This window comes from Aspergillus novofumigatus (genome assembly GCF_002847465.1).
Source record: "Aspergillus novofumigatus IBT 16806 chromosome Unknown P174scaffold_4, whole genome shotgun sequence".
Taxonomy (NCBI): Eukaryota; Fungi; Ascomycota; class Eurotiomycetes; order Eurotiales; family Aspergillaceae; genus Aspergillus; species Aspergillus novofumigatus.
The window spans coordinates 3,274,527-3,294,560 of record NW_020194277.1 but is presented as its reverse complement, the minus strand read 5'-3'; the positions used below and the strand labels follow the sequence as shown (position 1 = coordinate 3,294,560).

Below are 20,034 nucleotides of genomic sequence, written 5' to 3'. Positions count from 1 at the left end.
GAGTTATACCGGAAGCAGAATATACATCAGCTGCTGTACTTTACGTTCACTACTATCTCCACTCGAGAATCCATTTGATAATGTAAGGAAATCATTGAAAAAATCTGGTCATCTCGTCTGGGTATTGGCATCATAATAGCAATTAGGGACATTTTTTAATTCCATACTCCCAGTTCATCCTTCTTCTTGATCCATCTCATCTCGAGAGCGTTTTCCTTTGCCGAATTTCTTGGCCCTGGTGCCTCTCTTTTCATCAAAGTTCTTCATCTCCACAATAGCCTGCCGTTGAGCCTCTCCGACACGCTCAGCCAGGACCATTACTTCGTCCTTCTCTAAATCATACTCATTGAGCTTCTTCCCAAGCGCGCCCTCTATACGTAGCCAGATTTCGACGTCATACTGCGTCACAAAGCTAATAGCAACACCACTCTTTCCCGCACGGGCCGTACGGCCTACACGATGAACATATGTTTTTGAGTCAGTAGGCAGGTCGAAATTCAACACGACGTCAACAGATGGTATATCAAGACCACGGGCGGCGACGTCCGTCGCGACGAGAATATCGCGGCTGCGGGAACGGAATTTCCCGAGAGCGCCTAATCGAGCGGACTGGGAGAGCTGACCATGTAGCGGAATGGCGCCGAAGCCGAGCGAGCGAAGCAGAAAACTGATTCTTTGTGTCTCGTGGACAGTGCGAGAGAAGATAATTGCGGACTGGCCGACGAATTCGTTGAGGAGGTATACAAGGTAGATATCTTTGTGTTTGTGGGGAAGGAAAAGATATGACTGCAGCAGTGTCGAGACGGTCTGGTACTTGTTTGACGATACAGATACGCGCAGTGGGTTTGAGAGCGACGCTCGCTGCAGCGACTCGACCTTGGAACTCATGGTTGCAGAGAAAAGGAATGTGCGCCGCTCTCTGGGCAGAACTTTGAGGATTTTGTCGAGAAGGGGACCGAAGTCCATGTCAAGAAGTCTATCGGCCTCATCCATGACGAGGTATTTAAGAGTTCGTAGCGAGAAGCCCTTGGTGTTTTCCAGGTGGTCTAGCAGGCGACCAGGCGTAGCGACAATGATATGAGGTTTCTTTCCAAGAGCGATCGACTGCGAGACCATGTCCATACCTCCGACGATCACAGCGCATCGGACATTGATCGTAGAACCAAGGCTTTCAAAGGATTTCGAGATCTGAAAGGCCAATTCTCGGGTAGGTGCGAGGATGAGGCCGAAGAAGGATTGTGGTTTTTCCATTAGAGCTGTGGGTGGCTTGTCAGATATCGGAACGACCGGGAAGTAGGCTTCGATAGAAAACCAAGACGCTCAAAGTATAGTGAGGTCTAATGGAGCCATACCTTGCAATATAGGAAGAGCAAAAGCCGCTGTCTTTCCACTTCCGGTTTCTGCTAAACCGATCAAGTCACGACCTTGGAGTGCTAAAGGGATCGATTCGGCTTGAATGGGGGTAGGAGCCTTGTATCCCATCGTTTCACATGCTTCGCATAGTTGATCAATGATGCCTAGATCTTTGAAGCTCTTAGGAGCTGGCCTTGTCTCTGTGGGCGCCGCTTCATCTTGCATCTCAGCAGTATTGTCTTGTTGAGCAACGGACTCGTGAGAACTTGTTGATTCAGCGTCACTCTCATGTTCCGGGACCTCGTGGGCGATCTTGCGCTTCTTGACGTCCGGCATTGTGGTCGGATGACTTTCAAAGCACTAAATCGATAGATTTCGTTAGATTTCTGATCTGCTCTTCTTTGTATCAGTGAAGAAAAATAATTTTTGGGCGCCGCAAAATTGTTGATCCGAGCTCCTCCGCGGCTTTGCTCCGACAAATCTACTTTTTTCTGGACCTACGGGAAAAGTCACGCTCTTGCCCAGACAGCAGAGGAAGCTATTGGGACTCATTTTTGTTCCTATAATCCCATATCTGGACTTCTATTACAATGGCCAAGGCACGTACGAAGAAGCGCACACATGTGCGGGCTCAAAATGCGTCTGTCGCCGCCAAAAGCAGCATGAGCAAAACTCCGAAGTCTATGGTTATCAGAGTCGGCGCTTCGCAGGTCGGTTCAAGTGTCAGCCAACTGGTCAAGGATGTCCGTTTGATGATGGAGCCAGATACAGCTGTACGGTTGAAGGTAAGCGTGTCCTCGAACAGACTGGCGGGTTTCTGAAGCCAGTAACTGATGATCGGTCACTTCAGGAACGGAAATCCAATCGACTCAGAGACTACACGGCAATGACGGGCCCTTTGGGTGTCACTCATCTTATGCTTTTCTCGAAATCAGCTACAGGAAATACTAATATGCGATTGGCGCTTACACCTCGCGGTCCGACCCTTCATTTCAAAGTCGAAAGCTATTCTCTGTGCAGAGACGTTGAGAAGGCATTGAAACGCCCAAGAGGTGGTGGCCAGGATCACAAGACACCTCCTTTGCTAGTGATGAACAATTTTAACTCGACAAATGCTACTGAGGATTCGAAAGTACCGAAACGTCTAGAGAGCCTTACAACAACTATCTTTCAGTCACTTTTCCCACCCATCAATCCTCAGGCTACGCCCCTCTCCTCCATTCGCCGTGTGATGCTTCTGAATCGCGAACTTACCGCCGGATCAGAGGAAGAGGAAGATTCCTATGTTTTGAATCTAAGACATTATGCTATCAGCACCAAAAAGACAGGCATCTCGAAGCGTATCCGACGCTTGGACCCCAAGGAGATTCGCAGTCGGGAGAAGAGAAAGTCTGCCGTCCCAAACCTCGGGAAGTTGGAAGATGCCGCCGACTATCTTCTTGACCCATCGGCCGCCGGCTATACCTCGGCAAGCGAGACAGAAATGGACACTGATGCTGAGGTCGAGATTGCAGAGAGCACCACAAAAAAGGTCTTGACAAAGAGAGAATTGCAACGCATGAAATCCGGCGAGAAAGCAAAGGCCCAGAAAGCCAATGTCCCAGAGGTGGAGAAACGCGCGGTCAAGCTCGTCGAACTGGGTCCACGTCTGAAACTTCGGCTAATCAAGGTCGAAGAAGGTCTTTGTGAGGGCAGAGTAATGTGGCACGACTACATCAAAAAATCAGAAAAAGAGGTCAAATCATTGGATAAGAATTGGGCCAAGAAGAAGAAGGAGAAGGAAGAGAGAAAGAAGCAGCAAAGAGCGAACATTGAGAAGAAGAAACAGGACAAGGCCAAAGCTCGAGCTGAAGGAAAGGGTGGTGAAGATGACGAGGACGAAGAAGACGTGGATATGGATGATGAGGATGATTGGCTCAGCGATGACCTGGAAGACGATGAAGAGGGACAAGCGCAGGATAACGACGACGAAGATGAGCCCATGGAAGAATGAGGCGGAGAGACTGATTTCCGACCTTTCAAACTATGGTAGCTACGGAAGAGGCGGTTTTTCTCTCATAAAAGTCTGGAGTAAATGGTGTTTGATGAGGTTGATATGAGTTGTGTCTTTGGTAGGACGAATTTATACCCTTTGTCGAGTGTCCTCAACAAGAACGTATAGGAATTCAAATGCAGTGATCACCCTTCTGCTCATGCCGCCGAAGAAACCTCAGTGTGCCGTGCGTAAGAAGATGATTAAACTACCGTTTATGTGGTGCATGAAATGTCGTCGGCTATCTCAATCAATATGACCCTTGCGTCCATTCAGTCCTTTAGATAGACTACGAGGTTGACATACTTAAATCTACCTATCTTATGCAAACTGTGTGTGAAGTTTTGTATGACATGCACCGCTGTTGACTTCTCCGAGTTCCCATTCTTGATCATCTTCTAGCTCTAGCATCGGTAGATTCTTGTCATGGTGTGATCGATTTCATTGTCCCGGGTACGATACATGGAAGACATTATGAATACGGTCATACAGGTTAGGTCTGAGGTGGAATCCCACTATTCAAGATGGTCAGGCCGCATTCGTTTGTTGCTTATCACCGCTTTAGCTTCTCGTCTACAATGCGAGACACCATCTTCTCTAGAATGCTCATGTCTCCTCCAGCGGTTCCAGCAAAATAACCCTGGACACTCTTTTCAACGTATTTGCCCACAATGTCAATCTCTACGTTGACGTAATCCCCGGGCTTCTTAGCTGCCGTCACAATCTTCTCTTGTGTGTAGGCAATAAGCATGATTTCAAAGTACCCGTCTGGCCCATCCACAACCTTGGTCACCGTCAAGCTGGCTCCATCCAGTGTGACATAGCCCTTCTCCACGATATACCTCATTACACTCTGATCGCGAGGCTGTAGTCGGAATACCAAGGAGTTCTGATCCGGAGTGACGGAGAGAATTTTTGCGACAGTGTCGACATGACCCTGTACGAAGTGACCGCCCATCCGAGTCTCTGCCAGAACGGCCCGCTCAAGATTTACCCGGGAGCCCTTTTCCAATGATCCCAGGTTCGTCCGCCGAAGCGTCTCGGGGGCGACGCCGACCTTGAACCAGGTCTTATCGAATGCGGTTACTGTCAGGCAGGTTCCTTTTGATAGATTAGTTTATTAGGTCTCCATTGTCGAGGGAAGCTTAAGCGCTTTGATGCGCTTGCTTATGAGACGAATGACAGAAAGACGACGGATAGTTCAACAGCTCGGCTGGGCTTGCTGATGTTAAGTATCAAGGGGAAGTGGAGTGCATACCATTTACACTAATACTGTCGCCAAGGTGGGCGTCTCTGAGGATCTCCTCGCAATCAGAGATGGTCAGTGATGTTCCCCCGCCCCCACTTGACGATGTGTCGAGGGGCTCCAGAGACGTAACAGCTAGAAGTTGCAAACAGATCCAATTAGTCTTGCGACTGATACAATATTTCGAATATGGAAAGTACTCACTCCCAATGTACTCAACGAGGCCCGTGAACATATTTTTAAGGAGAGGGAATGCTCGAGATCCGATTGTCGTGATAAGATGGGTCTGGTAGGTGAGGGCTGAGATACCGAAACAGCTAACTAGCTGACCTCGGCTTGGTCTGCCGTCGGCCATCGGCGAAATCCCCGGATCAATATAAAGAGCGGCTTCGGCCTTCAAGTGATCGAGGTCACATCTGCATCGCCTGCCTTACGGAGAGCTCTAAGTAACTGTGATACTTTGCAATTGATATGCCATTGAGTGCTATTATACATGCACATTGGCTAAGCTTTGAAAGATGAATGCCGCATGGACGTTGCAACGGGCTATGGCTCGTCGGCCATCGCTTTACCCGTCGAGAACTATTATTCTCAAGTGCACGCCGCAACGGCGACGCTTCTCAGCAATCCCTACAAGCGATGACACCCTTCCTCTCAAAGGCATTCGAGTTCTTGACATGACGAGAGTATTGGCTGGAGTGGGTTCCCTATTTATTCTCTCCGGTCGACAGTAGAGTCCATACTGATTCTTACCGCGCGCCGAAGCCATACTGTACACAAATTCTGGGAGATCTGGGGTATGTTGAAAGCTAATTAATTAATGGTTATCTGGCAATCAACTGCTAACGTCGCCTTTTGGAGCCAGAGCAGATATTATCAAAGTGGAGCATCCCGTGCGCGGTGACGATACTCGTGCTTGGGGTCCACCATACGCAAAGTATACCGATGGGTCTCGTGAAGGCCCCGGGGAGAGCGCCTATTTTCTGGCTGTATGTGACATCTCAGAATAATAATGGGCGTCCAACTTACATTTGCGTCAGGTGAACCGCAACAAAAGATCCGTCGGCCTTTCCTTTGCTCATAAGTCCGGAGTCGAGATTTTACACAAGCTGGCCAAGGAGTGCGACGTCCTAGTCGAGAACTACCTTCCAGGTACCCTGAAGAAATACGGTCTCGATTACGAAACGCTACGATCTATCAATCCCAGATTGATATATGCAAGTATCACAGGGTACGGCCAAACAGGGCCATACAGCAACCGAGCTGGGTACGATGTCATGGTCGAAGCAGAGATGGGACTCATGCACATCACTGGAAGCAGAGACGGCGATCCTGTCAAGGTCGGCGTAGCTGTTACGGATTTGACAACGGGGTTGTACACATCCAATGCCATCATGGCTGCCTTGCTTGCGCGCATGAGGACCGGACAAGGACAACATATCGACGCCTGTTTGAGCGATTGTCAAGTGGCGACTTTGGCAAATATCGCGAGCTCGGCTCTGATCAGTGGTGAGAAGGACTCGGGTAGATGGGGAACTGCACATCGTAAGTCCACGGACATGGTAGATTACCGCCAGTTAGTGAGCTCTCATTCGCTAACAGACAGTGTCAAGCATCGATTGTACCCTACCGAAGTTACCAGACCTTTGATGGAGATATCCTCTTTGGGGGCGGAAACGACAGGCTATTCGGCGTCCTATGCGATCGACTAGGGTTCCCCGAATGGAAGACGGATCCTCGCTTTATCACCAACCGCGACCGAGTAAAGCATCGGGAAGAGCTTGATGGCCTGATTGAGAAGAGAGTTAAGCAGAAAACCACGCAGGAATGGCTCGAGATCCTGGAAGGCAGCGGGATGCCATATGCCGCGATCAACGACATCCAAGGGACGCTCAATCATTCTCATGGTAGGTCATCCGCCGATGTCTAACGACCAGGTAAAGCCATTCACTGACATGGAATCGTCCGCGTAGTGCAAGCTCGAGGAATGGTTACAGAAGTTGATCATCCAGCTTGTGGTCCCATCAAATTAGTTAACACACCGATCAAATATTCGCATGCAACCCCTGGAGTCCGAAGACCGCCTCCGACCCTTGGCCAACACACCGACGAAATCCTCGAAGAACTCCTCAATTATGATAAAGCCAATATTGAGCTCCTCAAAAAAGATGGCATTGTGTCGTAACAAGTGTCGAGTCGTCTCAAACATCGAGGTGAATTGGATCTGGCAGACCCAATATTGATTTGATGCTGTGGGGATCGTATGGTATCATATCATATCCCTGAGAGAGCGAATCCCTTCGTGACCGCGGACGAAGCACGACGGCGGCCGTAAGAATCCATGGACGTACTTAGCTTTTAGAGTTTCTTGATAGGAACGATGAAATGAATGTATAACAGCAAGTCTTCAATAGATTATCGTAAGTTTGATGACCCGAGAACAAAAGTTGCGTGTTGAAATTCCTCAACTGCGCGGGGAGGAATCCATACAATCACGTGAGACTATATAAATCTCTGGATCCGTTCAACCTGCCATATCCTTTGCTACTCGATGACAGCAATTGATCAAAGTTGAAAAGATTGGCAAGCACATTTATACCCCGTGCAACATTGCTTATTCAGTCCAGATTCGGGGAATGTCACGGCAAAATGGGGCTACTTCTTCCCTGTCATCTACTTTAGAGACCACCCACGGAACACCGAGCACCACCTCAAGCCCCCATCCATCAGTTTCGACAGTTGAAGGAAATACAGCCAATAGCACTCCTCCTTCCTCGATCGATTTATCATCGAAAACGAGCTGTTCAACAGGTACGGTTCGGGGGAAAGTGCAAATACCGAAACTTTCGGCGGCCACTACAGAGCTCCTTGCACGGATCGCTGGTAACATAAGAGGAGACCAGCAGAACAATGATAGCTTCACTACCCGTTGGGGCACTTCGACCTTTGATCCAAGCTTGAATAGTTTGAATTTCCAAAAGTCCAACACGATGAAGGCCTCTTCCACAATCATAGAGCTGCCCACGGCGCCGTTCGCTTATACGAACAAAACATGGGCACCTACAGCAGTTTCCAACCAAGCCCCTATAACGTCTGGGGACAGCTCCTCGAGGCCAAAGAAGCCTGTTGCTATTGCTCCCAAGCCAAGTGTAACAGTATCAGCCGGCCCGCCAGCTACATTGGCGCCGTCTCAAATACAACAAACATTGCCATCACAACCTACGGCTCTGATTCCAAAGCCTCCTGTGGCCACGTCGGCGCCGTCTCAGATACAATCAACGTTCCCATCACAGCCTACGGGTCTTATCCCTAAGGCTCCTCTGGCCTCATTAGCCCCGAAGACTGCAAAAGTCCCAGGCGGCATCCCACAAAAAGCTACCCCTGGACCACGCTCACGCAAAAATGCTTCAAATGGGTCCAGAAAATCGAGAAAACGAAGACGCGGTGGTGATAGTGACGGCGAAGACATCATAAGGGCTGGTGACTCCAGTTCGGATGAATCCGACGTCGCCCCTACCGCCACTCAAACAAAGTCCGGGCGACAAGTGAACCGACCGTCATTATATGTGCCTCCAGTTTCATCTCCAGCCGTTACCAAGGCGAACGGCACTACCTCCCATGGCTCAGAGACTACAGTTGCGCGAAGACACAAGCGCGTTTTTCGCAAGACGAAAGAGGCGTATGTCAACTGTACGCATTGCCAAAGAGGCCATAGTCCGCAGAGTAATGCTATTGTATTCTGCGACGGGTGTAATCGAGCATGGCATCAACTCTGTCATGACCCCCGATAGACTCTGATGTTGTGAACGTGGTGGAGAAGGAATGGCACTGCCGGGAATGCAAGCCTGTGCAGATTTCCATCGTCCAGCCAACGGTTGTGAGGAGCAATCCTGATTTACGAGCTCAGACATTCGGTCATCCACTACAACACCATGTGCCTTGTCCCGAGATCGAAGTAGGAGGCGAGCGCTTTTCAGCGGAGGAGCGGCGGGGTTATTTGTCGAGCCTCTCCCACGCAAGTCTCGTCGAGCTTCTTGTCACTATATCGGACCGGCATCCCTCCTTGTCGATGTTCCCAAGCAACTTAAAGGAACTGCAGTCGTCGAAATTCTTACTCACCTCAAATACATCAGCTGGCCCAGTCTCAGAGGCACCTTCCACCCAGACACTCACAACAACCGAAACACCAGTCTCTCACACGGAGAAAGACACAGCTTCTGAGAAGCCGAGTACTGAGAATACTGAGGAACCATTGCCATCAGCTTCTTCTTCACGGAAGAGACACCGGTATGAGTCAGATGAAGAGTCAGAATACGAGGAGTTTCAAGAGCATCGACTGTACCCACGCGCTGGAAACGGGTTCCGTCTTTCGCTCAATGTCGACGATATTGACATCATGCGTGAAGATCCAGCTTGTCCCACATTCAGCTATGCATTGCATGGACCAGCCAAAGCTCGCGCCGAGGCCAATGAAACTGCACCTGTATGGGGGGCTGCGTGAGGGTACTGACTCTATTCGTCTCGATTTCCTTGCCCTTCTATATTGCTTATTTTGATTTATGTCTCATCAGGACCTTGCCGCATGATGCGACTTTTGGAATGCTAGCGGACACGGAGTTGTGCAGGTTATCTTTAGACATGATGTACTGGATTAGAAACATTCATGAGGGGCGTTATTCAGCCACTATCTGTATTTACAGTCGTCAGGCAAACAATGGCCCGAGCGTCTACTCGCTTTCTTCAATACGTCAAGCGTCGCTATCCTTGAAAGCATAGCGTGCTGTCCCCGGTTGCATAGGATATGATGGCAGTTTCAGACGGCCATTGGAGATGGTATGCCTGCTCGCCCTTGCCGGCGGATCCCACACAACCTCTGCTACACTTTTCCAAGGCCTTGATACATTGCATCCGGTGTCATCCACATTGTGGAGCAAGACTAGGTCAGGTTGATCTCCTTCCTTGAGCATCAATCCCGATCCGCCCCGGCTGCCCAGTAATCCGATTGCAGCACGGGCACGCGTGGACACACATTCGCACAACAATTCTGCATCTTTCTGCGTTCCGGCCTGGTAGATGCCCACGCCTAGACAAGCAAGGGACAGGGGGTCTGCAGAGCCCCAGGGTGTGAACGCGTTTCCGACATTATTGACTCCGACAATAGCATCTAGACCATGCTCGCGTATCATCTTAAGGACATGCAGGGTGCCTCTTGGCCGATTGTGAGGAGCATTGGCTGCGGGATACGGCGAGGCCATGTACATGTCGCTGGTTGGTAGACCGACGAAACTCACAGGAAGGTCATTGTTACGAATTTCTTTGGCCAAAGCCGACCATTCTTCATCAGTGAAGAGGGTCAGGCGGGTGCAATGCCCCAACATGACCTTTCTGCTACTTGACTGGCTCGTCCAGTTATTGCGCTGAAGTGCTTGCAGAACATACCACACTAGAGCTTCCTTGCTGCTATCTAGGCTGTAGTCTAGATGGAAGTCGACATGCTTGTCCAGCTTGAGGGCGGTTTCGATCGCCCAGTCAATGTTTCGTCTCGCAGCGTCTGTAATCGACTCAACGTAGGGTGTCGTTCCGATGACATCTATCTGTGGATAACGTTGGAGGGCCTCCTCGATCAAACTGCGATTTTCATCACCATATTCGCTGGAAAAGATGGGGTCCTGAGCGAAGCAGACGATCTGAACCTCGCAGCATTCTTTCCATTGGTCTTTGAGTTTGAGACCAGCTTCCAGACAAGTCAGTCTGACCGTGTGATCAACCTCCACAAACGCCCTCATTGCTGTAACGCCAGCAGAAACCGACTCCGCAAGAAGCCATTCGCCTCTTTTCAGGAGATCGGCCTGGTTGAACTGTTTCTTGGCCTGGGCTGTGAAGGACAGCGCTTCCTGGAAGGAGCCTTCCGATGGAAGAAGATGTGCATATTCGCGAGCGCTGTGAACATAGGCCTTATCGAGGTGAATGTGAGGATGGGTCAATGCTGGAAGGGCCAGGGGAGAGGTGTTATCATCGTCTGGTGATGAGTTGCAGCTGCGGTGGGGGTTGATTGCGGTGATTGTGCCTTTTGCTGACTTTTCGGGATATTTGATGCTAATATCCCATTCTGTATCATTGGCTCCTACTAGCCTTACACCTTCGATCTGTGTGATTTGGGTTGTTAGTGAAGGAGGCATAATGCCGGAATTCGAGGGTAGGTAGTCGATCGGTAAGAAGCAATATATAGAAGACCGGCGATGGTCGAATAGAACATATGACTACGCTCAGGTCCAGAGTAAAATAGTGAGGCTCGCTCTAGACGAAACCAATTTCAAACTAAGTACACTTCGTATCAGTATTCCTGTGGCATCCTTACGAAATATGTTAGGATCCTGTTTAAAATAGGAGGAGGAAGCCAAGTGACAGCCTGTCACCCCACATCTCCGTATGTCATCAATTTTCTCCAATTCTCTGCCCCTCATACTGTGCTTGTTCGGTTCATTGATACAACAGTGAATGCTACCTGTGTATGACAACCCCTGAATCTTTGCGTGTAGTGGACCGAATCTGCGGCCGCATCTGGAACAGTTCAGCCATTTCGTGACACGACTGCCTGCTATGACGGAGCTCGCCGCTTAACAACAGAAATCACATGTCTCCGGAGTTCTACAGTTTGACACTGAATTTGATCGTGCTACAATTCCCCCCAAAAGTGATACTGATGTCGAAGATATAATCAGTGGTAATGTCAGAAAGGTAACCGACCTAGGTCCATCACACATAATGTCCACCGTATCACCCTCGTCCATCTCGCAGTCCCCCGATAAAGGATGGCTTGAACACCTCACCTTCGACCTTGTCCTGACAGTCCTCAATCGCACAATTTTCCACCCATTCGTCGCCTGGGTTGGGGTGCTCAGCCTCCGAGCCCAGGTCACTCCTTACACCCATATCTCGTTCATGGTCGCGACGGGCTATGCGACCTTTCTCACGATCTTGGCGCTTGCCCGTGCGATGAACCGGAGACTGGCGCATGGGCTTCCTCGACCTGTTGACTTGAGCGAAGAGGTTGTTGTTGTGACTGGCGGTGCGAGTGGCCTTGGCTTACTGATTGCCCGGATATATGGGTTACGTGGAGTTAGTGTGGCCGTCTTGGACATCAAGGCTGAGAGCGATATCGAGGGCTGGGAAGAAGTGACAGGAGTGGAGTACTATCAGTGCGATATTACTGATCGAGAAGCGGTCGAGAAGACGGCAAGGAGAATCAAGGAAGAGGTATGCAATTGTTACGCAAGACCACAGCCCTGTACAAGATATGATGGTATAATCATTTAGAATGATGCTAATCTTCCTTAGCTGGGTACACCGACTGTGCTTATCAACTGCGCGGCGGCAGGAATTAACGCTCAACCACTCCTGACTCTATCTGCAGAGGCATTCCAGAAAACAATCCGAACCAATCTACTCGCAGTCTTTCATACTTGCCAGGTATTTCTTCCCGGAATGTTATCCGCTGAGAATGGAGGTACCATCGTCAATATCAGCTCCGTCCTGGGCCAGCTGTCCGCCGCCGGCTTGTCAGACTACTCAGCGAGCAAGGCAGGTCTTAGCGCCCTTCATCGGACGTTGGAAGCTGAGCTTCGTGTGTCGAGAAATGATGGGATAGTGAAAATGCTGCTCGTGGAGACAGGGCAGTTATCAACGCCTCTGTTCAAATCGATTAAGACGCCAAACAAGTTCTTTGCGCCAGTTCTTGAACCAGTCCATGTCGCTCAGAAAATCATTACCGCAATAGATGAAGGACGGGGTGGCCAAATCAGGCTACCCGCGTTCGCCGCTTTTATCGACTGGTATGCCGTACTGCCTGCCAGCATACAGCGGATTGCCCGTTACCTGAGCGGTATCGACCGTGCTGCTTTACAAGGGTCATCTGCAGCAGATCGGTCAAAACACGGTGTGTTGTCGAGTCAGATATCGCCAGATGAACTGAAAGTCAAGAAGGGCGATTGATTATCAATGCTATGAGCAAGACGACGACCACAAGAAGCTGTGAAATCGTATAAACTCCTTAAGGTATCGTGGGTTGTCATCGAACAAATTTGCCTTCAAAGACAGATGTTGGCAAGTTGACACTCTCAGGATTCGGCAACCAAGAGTGGCCAGACCTGCAGAGCTTATTGCTCGTGTGTCAAGATCATCTTCTCGCGCTCGCTCCGTCTCGGCGGCAGAGCACCCTTCTTAGTATGCTTGCGAACATTCTCCTCACGTCTCTTAATAGCAGCAAGTTCTTCTCTCTTGATCTCTGCCGCCTTCTTCACGGTTCTTGGCACATGACGCTGGCGCTTGATCCTTCGGATTTCAGGCATATGCGAGTACCTGGTAATTAGAGCCTGGTCATATTCTAACTTCTGTCTCTGCCGGGCGCTCTTGATGCCGCTACGGTCGGAGGCGTTCGCCCGCCAGAGTCGAATGTTGCCGTCGTCTGACCCGGAAAGAATGTACTTGTTGTCGGGCGTAAACTTGGCGGAGAAGACACTGTACGACCAAATGAGCAATGGAAGCGAAATGAAACAGATGCTGGTGAAATACATACCGTTGCATTCTCTTGGTATGGTAAATGTCGCGAGAATGCCCATGAGCTCGGCTCCACAAGCGCACCGTTTTATCATAAGAAGCCGTCACGAGTTCCTCGCCAGTCGGGCTGAACTCGACATCCATGACCGCAGCGACGTGATCCTTCAGCACGTTCAGGGCACGATCCATTTTCCTCATGTCGAAAATGTAAGCATTATGATCTTCGTTGGCCACCGCAAAGTTGAATGCCTCCATCGGGTTCCAGGAAATGGCGTTCGATGCCAAACGTAGGACAAGTTTGTGAACAGGCAACGAAGTACGAAGATCATACATGATAACGGATCGATCAATGGCTGTTGATCCAATGATGGATGTTTCTGTCTGGTTGAAGGCAAGCGAGGTGATAGTATCCACGCTAGTGGGCCAATGAAGGACCTGGGAGGGTGTCGAGGACGGCCGCGACAAATCGTAGATAGAAATCTGAGAAGACGACGCAGCGAAGTATGGGAGGTTTCGGTGATGCGAGACCCCAGTAAAAGCGCTTTGGCCTAGATATGTCCCCAATGGTGGTGCTTCAGGTGAGGAGTTGTATGGGTCCCACAGTTTGATGGATTTGTCGCTTGCGCACGACAGCAATTTCCGTTCTGGAGTCCAGCACAGTCCCTTGACAATGTTTTCATGTGCCTGAGTGTTCCACACTTCACCTTGAGTTGTCAAATCCCAAACCTTGACGACACCGTCACCACTGCCACTCGCAAACCGTTGTAGTGATCCCGGATCTTTGGCCATTGTATAAACACCATCCACATGACCGTCGCCAATCTGGCCCACAAACGGCGCGGCAAACAGTCGCTCTAGCTTGACAGCATTCAATGCACGGGTGTATTCACGAGCTCGTTCGAACGGATGCTGGGCTGGATCCAGATTTCGGGGCTGTCGAACAACAGCAGTGCCTGGCGCCTGCTGGGACGCCACGGAGCGAGAAATTGCCTTGATTTTCTGTGCAAATGTATTAGAGACATATAAAAGAACAATATATTATGACCCTGGTGCTTACCATGATGCTTTCCGACCGCGGGCTATTAGATCATGAAAATGAAGAATTTGGTAGTTGAAGCTTTGGCGGGCGGCCATTGAAATTTCCTGATGCTTTTTTTTCTGCTGGTTGTTTTTCGGGCGATTCGTTAAGCCGCGGGCGGTGAGAGCAGCCCAAGCTGCTGGCCAGCTCCAAGTGTGACGAATACCCAGTGAACCACCCATCAATAACAGATACCAATACCTCCTCAATCCCGTCCCAATCGGGTTCTCATCGGACTTTTTACTATTCTAAGACTATTGCAGCTGTCATTGTGCCGAAGTATTTCTTTCGGACGTTCACCACCTAGACTCCCTTTACTACATCCCTCACAACCAGTTCGATCATGGCGCCTTCGTCGACAACAGCGGCGCGGATAGAGGAAGCTCGGGCTCTCGCGAAGAAAGATGCTTCCAAGGCTGAGAGTATTTACAAGGACATCCTCTCCCAAGGTCCAGGCTCGACTGAGACCTCGTCGAGAGACTATGAAAGTGCTCTGATTGGACTGGGAGAGTTGTATCGGGATGAGAAGAAGCCACAGGAAATTGCAGAGCTCATCAAAACCAGTCGTGATACCTTCTCATCATTTGCCAAAGCAAAGACTGCGAAGCTCGGTAAGTCGATGGCCACGGTGATAGTTGGGTTAATACTCAAAGTAGCTGACCCGTCATCCTAGTCCGCCAGCTGCTTGACCTGTTCAGTGAGATTCCGAATACCCTCGACATCCAAGTCGCCGTCATCAAATCCTGCATCGACTGGGCTGTCTCAGAACGACGGTCCTTCCTCCGGCAGAACCTCGAAACCCGACTGGTGGCTATATACATGCAGAAGCAATCTTACTACGATGCCCTTACCCTCATTAATTCTCTCCTGCGTGAGCTGAAGCGCATGGATGACAAACTCATGTTGGTTGAGGTGCAGCTGTTAGAGTCAAGGGTGTATCATGCGCTCGGTAACCAAGCCAAGGCACGCGCCGCCTTGACCGCTGCTCGTACATCGGCCGCTTCGGTTTACACACCTCCGCATCTTCAGGCTGGGCTGGACATGCAAAGCGGTATGCTGCATGCAGAGGACAAAGACTTCACTACGGCATTTTCCTACTTCATCGAGGCTCTCGAGGGATACAGCTCTCTTGATGAGAGTGACTTGGCAACGGCTGCTCTTCAGTACATGCTGTTGTGTAAAATCATGCTGAACTTGGTGGATGATGTCACCAATCTGCTGGGTTCCAAGCAAGCGCAGAAATACGCTAGCCCACGTCTTGAAGCCATGAAGGCTGTGGCTCGTGCCCATGCCAACCGCTCTCTCGAAGAATACGAAAAGGCTCTTTCAGACTACAGATACGAACTTGGAAGCGATGTTTTCATCCGTAACCATCTCCGGAGATTGTACGACGCCATGCTGGAACAGAATCTCATCAAGGTCATTGAGCCCTTTAGCCGGGTTGAACTAGACCACATCGCGAAGATGGTTGGCCTGGATACGCAACAGGTGGAGAGGAAGCTTTCTCAGATGATCCTGGACAAGGTAATCGTCGGAGTGTTGGATCAAGGTGCTGGCTGCCTGATTGTCTACGATGAGACGGAGCGTGACCAGGCCTACGATGCAGCTCTGGAAACAATTGAGAAGCTTAGCAATGTGGTGGAGGGACTGTACACTAACCAGGCATCACTGCTGGAGTGATTGTCCTGACTTTTTACTTTTTAATGTGATCTCTGGGAAATGATAGCATTGAAGCATGATTGTGTGATAAATGACTCCTGCTGGGAGGGTCTTTCTGTACTTGCGCTTGTAGTGTTTAGACCTGATTGGATATGGCCAATGACCATTTTCAGCTTCTTCTCCATTGATTGTAGCTGCATCCAAGTAAGAAATATTTCCAATAACACTGCTGCTCTGGAGAGAAAATTACCTTTCCTACTCCTCTGGCGGAACTGACCGAAAAGGGTATAGCGCGATCGCGGCAAAAGGATCGCGACTTTCGCATCGGAGACAGTACCACCAAAGGCATCCATGCCTATCCAGATATCCTTCCATTCATTTCAAAACAACTGCATTCGAAGTGCGCTATCTGCGTTTGGTATCGCCCTTTCGATATACCAATGAATATGCAGCCCAACTATGCCCGTGGCTTCCCGCAAGCCGCCCAACGGTCTCCTGCCACGCCTCGTCGCGGGCCTCCAGCACCAGGTAGGTTTGCCCCATCTCCCTTGATTCCGGCAAACCTTAAAATCAAGACTGTCTCCTGACACAGTTTGATTCAAGTAGGTCCTGCTATGCCTGTACCGATGCCACAGCACGCAGTTCCGCCTCAGTACATCCCTGCTCAGCGCAACATGCCGCATCCTAACGACGCTGTTCAGCGTCGCAGTCGTAAGCCCACCGACAAGAATATCCCAGATGGCATCGAGGACGTGATCATCGGAGAAGGAGTACAGCAATACAAGAGCCTTCGTGACTTAGAGAAACGATTGGATGCCTCCATTGTGCGTAAGAGGCTGGATATTCAGGATTCGATCAGCAAGACCGTCAAGAAATATCGGACAATGCGCATTTGGATCTCCAATACTGTGGAAAATCAGCCATGGCAGACCGGTGCCGGCCAGAACGGAGCGGCCCCAGGAAGCAATCCTGGCTCCGGTCGCTATAAAGTGAGAATCGAGGGACGGCTTCTGGATGATGACACCGACCCTACCGCGCCCGATGACAGCGAAGACGAAGGCGAGAACGCCGAAGGGAACGGAGATGCTATGGAGCATGATGGACAAGATGCCGAGAAGGCGAAGAAACCTGCTGCTAAACGACCAAAGCAGCGGTTTTCGCAGTTCTTCAAGTCGATCACTATTGATTTTGACAAGTCCCCATCTTCCAATCCGGAGGAGACCAAGACTATTAGCTGGACGAAGCCGCAGCTACCAGCAAATGCTGTCACTCTTCCTCCAACTGCGGATTTTGATTCCCTGCAGTTCTCTCGTACGTCTCAGGAGAATCTAAACGTCACCATCAGTTTAGTCCGAGACGAGGCCCCTGAGCGATACAAGTTAAGCAAGGAGCTGGCCGAGGTGCTTGATGTTGAAGAAGAGACTCGGAGCGGTATCGTCCTAGGTGTTTGGGACTACATCCGAGCGATGGGACTTCAAGAGGATGAGGAAAAGCGACTAGTACGATGTGATCATCGCTTACGAGCGGTATGTCCTATACTTCAACGATCCCGACGAAAATTATACTGATTCACTCTATAGATCTTCGGACGAGACCAGATGTTCTTCCCTCAGATTCCCGAAAGCATCGGGCCACATACCAGCCCACTTGACCCGATCAAGCTTCCTTACACGATTCGCGTCGACGAGGATTTCCACAAGGACCCTACGCCAACGGTCTACGACATTCAGGTCGCAGTGGAGGATCCTCTGCGCGCGAAAATGCTTGCCTTGACCCAAAACCCGCAATATACAGCGGGATTGCGCCAAATTGCTGCTCTAGATGATCAGCTGGCCCTTATTGTCCAAGCTCTAACGCATTCGAGAGCCAAGCACTCCTTCTACACCGCACTAAGTAAAGATCCTGCCACCTTCTTGCGGCGCTGGGTCAACTCTCAGCGCAGAGATTTGGAAACCATCCTTGGCGAGGCAACCCGCGGCGGCGGCGAGGATGGCAGTGGGCCGGAATTCAGGAGAGGAGGAGCAGAGAGTGTTTGGGATACGCAGGTGGCCAGAGAGGCTGTGCGATACGTGCTTGCCAAACCGGAGGCAGCAGCAGCACGATAGGTTAGGGTCTTATTCCTTCCTAATATCCCTTGTCTGTCGAAGGAGGCGCGTTCTTGGTGTTTTGGTCGGGAAGGTTTCTTTTCTCGAGTTCTTTTCAATTTGTGATTATGCCGATTCATAGAACTAATGGTTCAGACTGTCTTCGGATTGTGTAAGGTTAATAAAGATGATCAGATGTCATGAGCTGAATGACTAAGACGATGCAAAAATACACTGATCAATGCGGCTAAAGTGTTTTGAATAAAAGAGTCTATTAATCTCATACCAAAATCGAGATACCTCCTGCTGCGTTGCGCAATGCAAACTTTAGACAAGGAAAGACAACAGACAGTCAACAGTCAAACCAATTACTCGCAATGACGACTCACAATCCTTGGCAGAAATGCCCCCTCTGGGCTGTCTACAAGTCAGAAAGACTAAGAGCGGGCTGCGGTGGGCACGTTAGGGTTCCTCTTCCGCAACTCTTCGCTCGGCCCTACATCGACGGCAGAAGCAATCTTCTCGCTAGCCAAATCGCCAGTGGTGAAAGCTCCCTCCTCCTGTTCCAGCTTGGTAGCAGCCTCAATAATGACATCCTGCTTGAGCTCCTCTTCCTTCGTCTTACCCGCTGGCGCAGGCGCACGGAAGCGTTTGACAACCGCATCAATCATCTTGGTGAACCAGTAGTAGTTGAGCCCGTTGAGGACGAGATTCGAGACGACGTACGTCATAACTAGCCAGGTGGGCACACCGCCGGCGGTGTATTTGGAGAACTTGGAGATCTCTGCCTGAGCCCTCGCACAGGCTTCATTGACGCACATGGACCCATCGCGGATCTGGAAAACGTCCGCAGTGATGTCGACGGGGTTAAGCGCGGCGGAGTCTGATGCGGACCAGGTCTGCTTGAGAGCGTACCACATGTCCTTGTACACTGCGATCGATTGCCACGTGCCCCATATGAGACGGCAGCAAAAGAACACGATGAGCAGAAGCATGCCGTTATACCATTGCAGTTTGCTACCAGTCATGTTGACTTTATCCAAGAACCAATGGATGTTGAGGAAGGGGCTAGAGAGCTCGTAAAGGATGAAGACGGGAGAGTAGAAGTGGAGAAAGGGCCTCTGCAGTGTATTAGTTTCCCATTAAGGCTTCGAAACCTGCCCCTCGAACGAAGTATTCAACAATGCGGGCAAAGAAAGAAATAAGGAGCCACTCACGAAGCCAAGACTGAAAACCCACAGGGCACTGACGGCATGGAAAAGCATTCCGATGCCAAAAATCTTCACATAGACAGTACTGACGTACAGATCATAGATGAAGTAGCCCGCCGCCAGTGCCGCCATGAACGCGCAAGCCCCCGAGTATCCATACACCCGCTCAGCCGTACTCATCGACTTCCGCTCATTGTCTGTGAACATCACCCATAGAGCTACCGCATTGATCAAAACGCTTTGTATCAAGGACACAACATGGACATCCCAGTTGAGCTTGGTCCGCCTATTGAGGTTCGGGTAATGGCGAGGGAATAGCCGCGGAGACAACCACGGCGATAGGTATGAATGGATGAACTGGTAGAACGCGAAGGCGGCGATGATCTCATGGACATGGTCGGTTACGGCCGGGATGTTAAGGTGTACGGCCCACGGTTCTACCAAGTCTCGAAGCCACCTTGGAGGCGGCGGAATAGGGTCTATCATGCCGACGTATAGACCCCAGTTGGGGGGTTTTTGCTATGTCTGCCGACTCAGACCAGCTGATGAGGACTCGCTAAATCCAGTCCCTATCAGGGGAACTAAAACTGAGCTGGCGAGACAGGTCCTGAGTGAAGAAGGAAAGAAGAATTATGTTGGTCAGGCCAACTAGAGAACAGCCATGATGTAGGAGAAGAAGCAGCAGTGGGTAAAGCTGAGGGGATGGCATAATTATTATGTAGGCAAAGCCATACAACAAGCGCCTCGGTTGGTCGCGTGCCCTGTGGTGCCTGACCCGTCAGGCTGTTCATAGTTGGGGCAGAAGTGTTGGGAAT

The 20,034-nt window shown here is 50.3% G+C and overlaps 10 protein-coding genes across 10 annotated transcripts; 5 read left to right on the top strand and 5 right to left on the bottom strand.

Moving 5' to 3' along the window:
- Positions 1-98: 98 nt before the first annotated feature.
- On the bottom strand, positions 99-1,753 carry rrp3 (RNA-dependent ATPase RRP3). The gene is made up of 2 exons (XM_024827470.1): positions 1,353-1,753; positions 99-1,256 (listed from the first exon to the last, which is right to left on the bottom strand). The coding sequence occupies exons 1-2, from the start codon at positions 1,687-1,689 to the stop codon at positions 175-177; spliced, it is 1,419 nt and encodes a 472-aa protein (XP_024683249.1). The 5' UTR covers positions 1,690-1,753; the 3' UTR covers positions 99-174.
- A 190-nt stretch (positions 1,754-1,943) lies between these two features.
- Positions 1,944-3,346, top strand: P174DRAFT_460707 (Brix domain-containing protein; the record flags this gene model as incomplete). The annotated part of the gene is made up of 2 exons (XM_024829919.1): positions 1,944-2,138; positions 2,204-3,346. The coding sequence occupies 2 exons, from the start codon at positions 1,944-1,946 to the stop codon at positions 3,344-3,346; spliced, it is 1,338 nt and encodes a 445-aa protein (XP_024683248.1).
- Positions 3,347-3,819: 473 nt separating this feature from the next.
- Positions 3,820-4,925, bottom strand: P174DRAFT_441960 (riboflavin synthase). Its single transcript, XM_024827469.1, has 3 exons — positions 4,836-4,925; positions 4,644-4,766; positions 3,820-4,486 (listed from the first exon to the last, which is right to left on the bottom strand). Exons 1-3 carry the CDS (start codon positions 4,864-4,866, stop codon positions 3,939-3,941), a joined length of 702 nt encoding a protein of 233 aa, XP_024683247.1. The 5' UTR covers positions 4,867-4,925; the 3' UTR covers positions 3,820-3,938.
- A 135-nt stretch (positions 4,926-5,060) lies between these two features.
- On the top strand, positions 5,061-7,028 carry P174DRAFT_441959 (CaiB/BaiF CoA transferase family protein). Its single transcript, XM_024827468.1, has 6 exons — positions 5,061-5,329; positions 5,397-5,428; positions 5,497-5,620; positions 5,672-6,176; positions 6,245-6,538; positions 6,605-7,028. Exons 1-6 carry the CDS (start codon positions 5,150-5,152, stop codon positions 6,814-6,816), a joined length of 1,347 nt encoding a protein of 448 aa, XP_024683246.1. The 5' UTR covers positions 5,061-5,149; the 3' UTR covers positions 6,817-7,028.
- A 239-nt stretch (positions 7,029-7,267) lies between these two features.
- Positions 7,268-9,171, top strand: P174DRAFT_512771 (putative PHD finger domain protein; the record flags this gene model as incomplete). Its single annotated transcript, XM_024831906.1, has 2 exons — positions 7,268-8,381; positions 8,423-9,171. 2 exons carry the CDS (start codon positions 7,268-7,270, stop codon positions 9,130-9,132), a joined length of 1,824 nt encoding a protein of 607 aa, XP_024683245.1. The 3' UTR covers positions 9,133-9,171.
- A 112-nt stretch (positions 9,172-9,283) lies between these two features.
- On the bottom strand, positions 9,284-11,178 carry P174DRAFT_441956 (putative zinc metallopeptidase). Its single transcript, XM_024827467.1, has one exon. The coding sequence runs from the start codon at positions 10,808-10,810 to the stop codon at positions 9,380-9,382; it is 1,431 nt and encodes a 476-aa protein (XP_024683244.1). The 5' UTR covers positions 10,811-11,178; the 3' UTR covers positions 9,284-9,379.
- P174DRAFT_190469 (SDR family oxidoreductase) lies at positions 11,104-13,002 on the top strand. Its single transcript, XM_024821278.1, has 2 exons — positions 11,104-11,888; positions 11,970-13,002. Exons 1-2 carry the CDS (start codon positions 11,397-11,399, stop codon positions 12,621-12,623), a joined length of 1,146 nt encoding a protein of 381 aa, XP_024683243.1. The 5' UTR covers positions 11,104-11,396; the 3' UTR covers positions 12,624-13,002.
- On the bottom strand, positions 12,788-14,247 carry P174DRAFT_431555 (rRNA-processing protein SOF1; the record flags this gene model as incomplete). Its single annotated transcript, XM_024825700.1, has 3 exons — positions 12,788-13,148; positions 13,207-14,186; positions 14,245-14,247. 3 exons carry the CDS (start codon positions 14,245-14,247, stop codon positions 12,788-12,790), a joined length of 1,344 nt encoding a protein of 447 aa, XP_024683242.1.
- Positions 14,248-14,608: 361 nt separating this feature from the next.
- On the top strand, positions 14,609-18,029 carry P174DRAFT_460699 (PCI-domain-containing protein; the record flags this gene model as incomplete). The annotated part of the gene is made up of 6 exons (XM_024829918.1): positions 14,609-14,876; positions 14,939-15,941; positions 16,216-16,324; positions 16,377-16,502; positions 16,560-17,450; positions 17,505-18,029. The coding sequence occupies 6 exons, from the start codon at positions 14,609-14,611 to the stop codon at positions 18,027-18,029; spliced, it is 2,922 nt and encodes a 973-aa protein (XP_024683241.1).
- A 145-nt stretch (positions 18,030-18,174) lies between these two features.
- Positions 18,175-19,909, bottom strand: P174DRAFT_441951 (TLC domain-containing protein). Its single transcript, XM_024827466.1, has 2 exons — positions 19,226-19,909; positions 18,175-19,129 (listed from the first exon to the last, which is right to left on the bottom strand). Exons 1-2 carry the CDS (start codon positions 19,703-19,705, stop codon positions 18,446-18,448), a joined length of 1,164 nt encoding a protein of 387 aa, XP_024683240.1. The 5' UTR covers positions 19,706-19,909; the 3' UTR covers positions 18,175-18,445.
- Positions 19,910-20,034: the final 125 nt, after the last annotated feature.

Excerpts from the sequence above, each read along its gene's own strand:
- P174DRAFT_441956 (XM_024827467.1), bottom strand. The coding sequence starts at position 10,810 with ATGCCTCCTTCACTAACAACCCAAATCACACAGATCGAAGGTGTAAGG.
- P174DRAFT_441959 (XM_024827468.1), top strand. The coding sequence starts at position 5,150 with ATGAATGCCGCATGGACGTTGCAACGGGCTATGGCTCGTCGGCCATCG. Across the intron at positions 5,330-5,396 it reads TGACGAGAGTATTGGCTGGA|CCATACTGTACACAAATTCT; the intron begins GTGGGTTCCCTA and ends CGCGCGCCGAAG. Across the intron at positions 6,539-6,604 it reads GACGCTCAATCATTCTCATG|TGCAAGCTCGAGGAATGGTT; the intron begins GTAGGTCATCCG and ends TCGTCCGCGTAG.
- P174DRAFT_441951 (XM_024827466.1), bottom strand. The coding sequence starts at position 19,705 with ATGATAGACCCTATTCCGCCGCCTCCAAGGTGGCTTCGAGACTTGGTA. Across the intron at positions 19,130-19,225 it reads GGGTTTTCAGTCTTGGCTTC|AGGCCCTTTCTCCACTTCTA; the intron begins GTGAGTGGCTCC and ends AATACACTGCAG.
- rrp3 (XM_024827470.1), bottom strand. The coding sequence starts at position 1,689 with ATGCCGGACGTCAAGAAGCGCAAGATCGCCCACGAGGTCCCGGAACAT. Across the intron at positions 1,257-1,352 it reads TGCTCTTCCTATATTGCAAG|CTCTAATGGAAAAACCACAA; the intron begins GTATGGCTCCAT and ends AGCCACCCACAG.
- P174DRAFT_190469 (XM_024821278.1), top strand. The coding sequence starts at position 11,397 with ATGTCCACCGTATCACCCTCGTCCATCTCGCAGTCCCCCGATAAAGGA. Across the intron at positions 11,889-11,969 it reads CAAGGAGAATCAAGGAAGAG|CTGGGTACACCGACTGTGCT; the intron begins GTATGCAATTGT and ends AATCTTCCTTAG.
- P174DRAFT_441960 (XM_024827469.1), bottom strand. The coding sequence starts at position 4,866 with ATGTTCACGGGCCTCGTTGAGTACATTGGGA. Across the intron at positions 4,767-4,835 it reads CCTCGTTGAGTACATTGGGA|CTGTTACGTCTCTGGAGCCC; the intron begins GTGAGTACTTTC and ends TGCAACTTCTAG. Across the intron at positions 4,487-4,643 it reads CGACAGTATTAGTGTAAATG|GAACCTGCCTGACAGTAACC; the intron begins GTATGCACTCCA and ends ATCTATCAAAAG.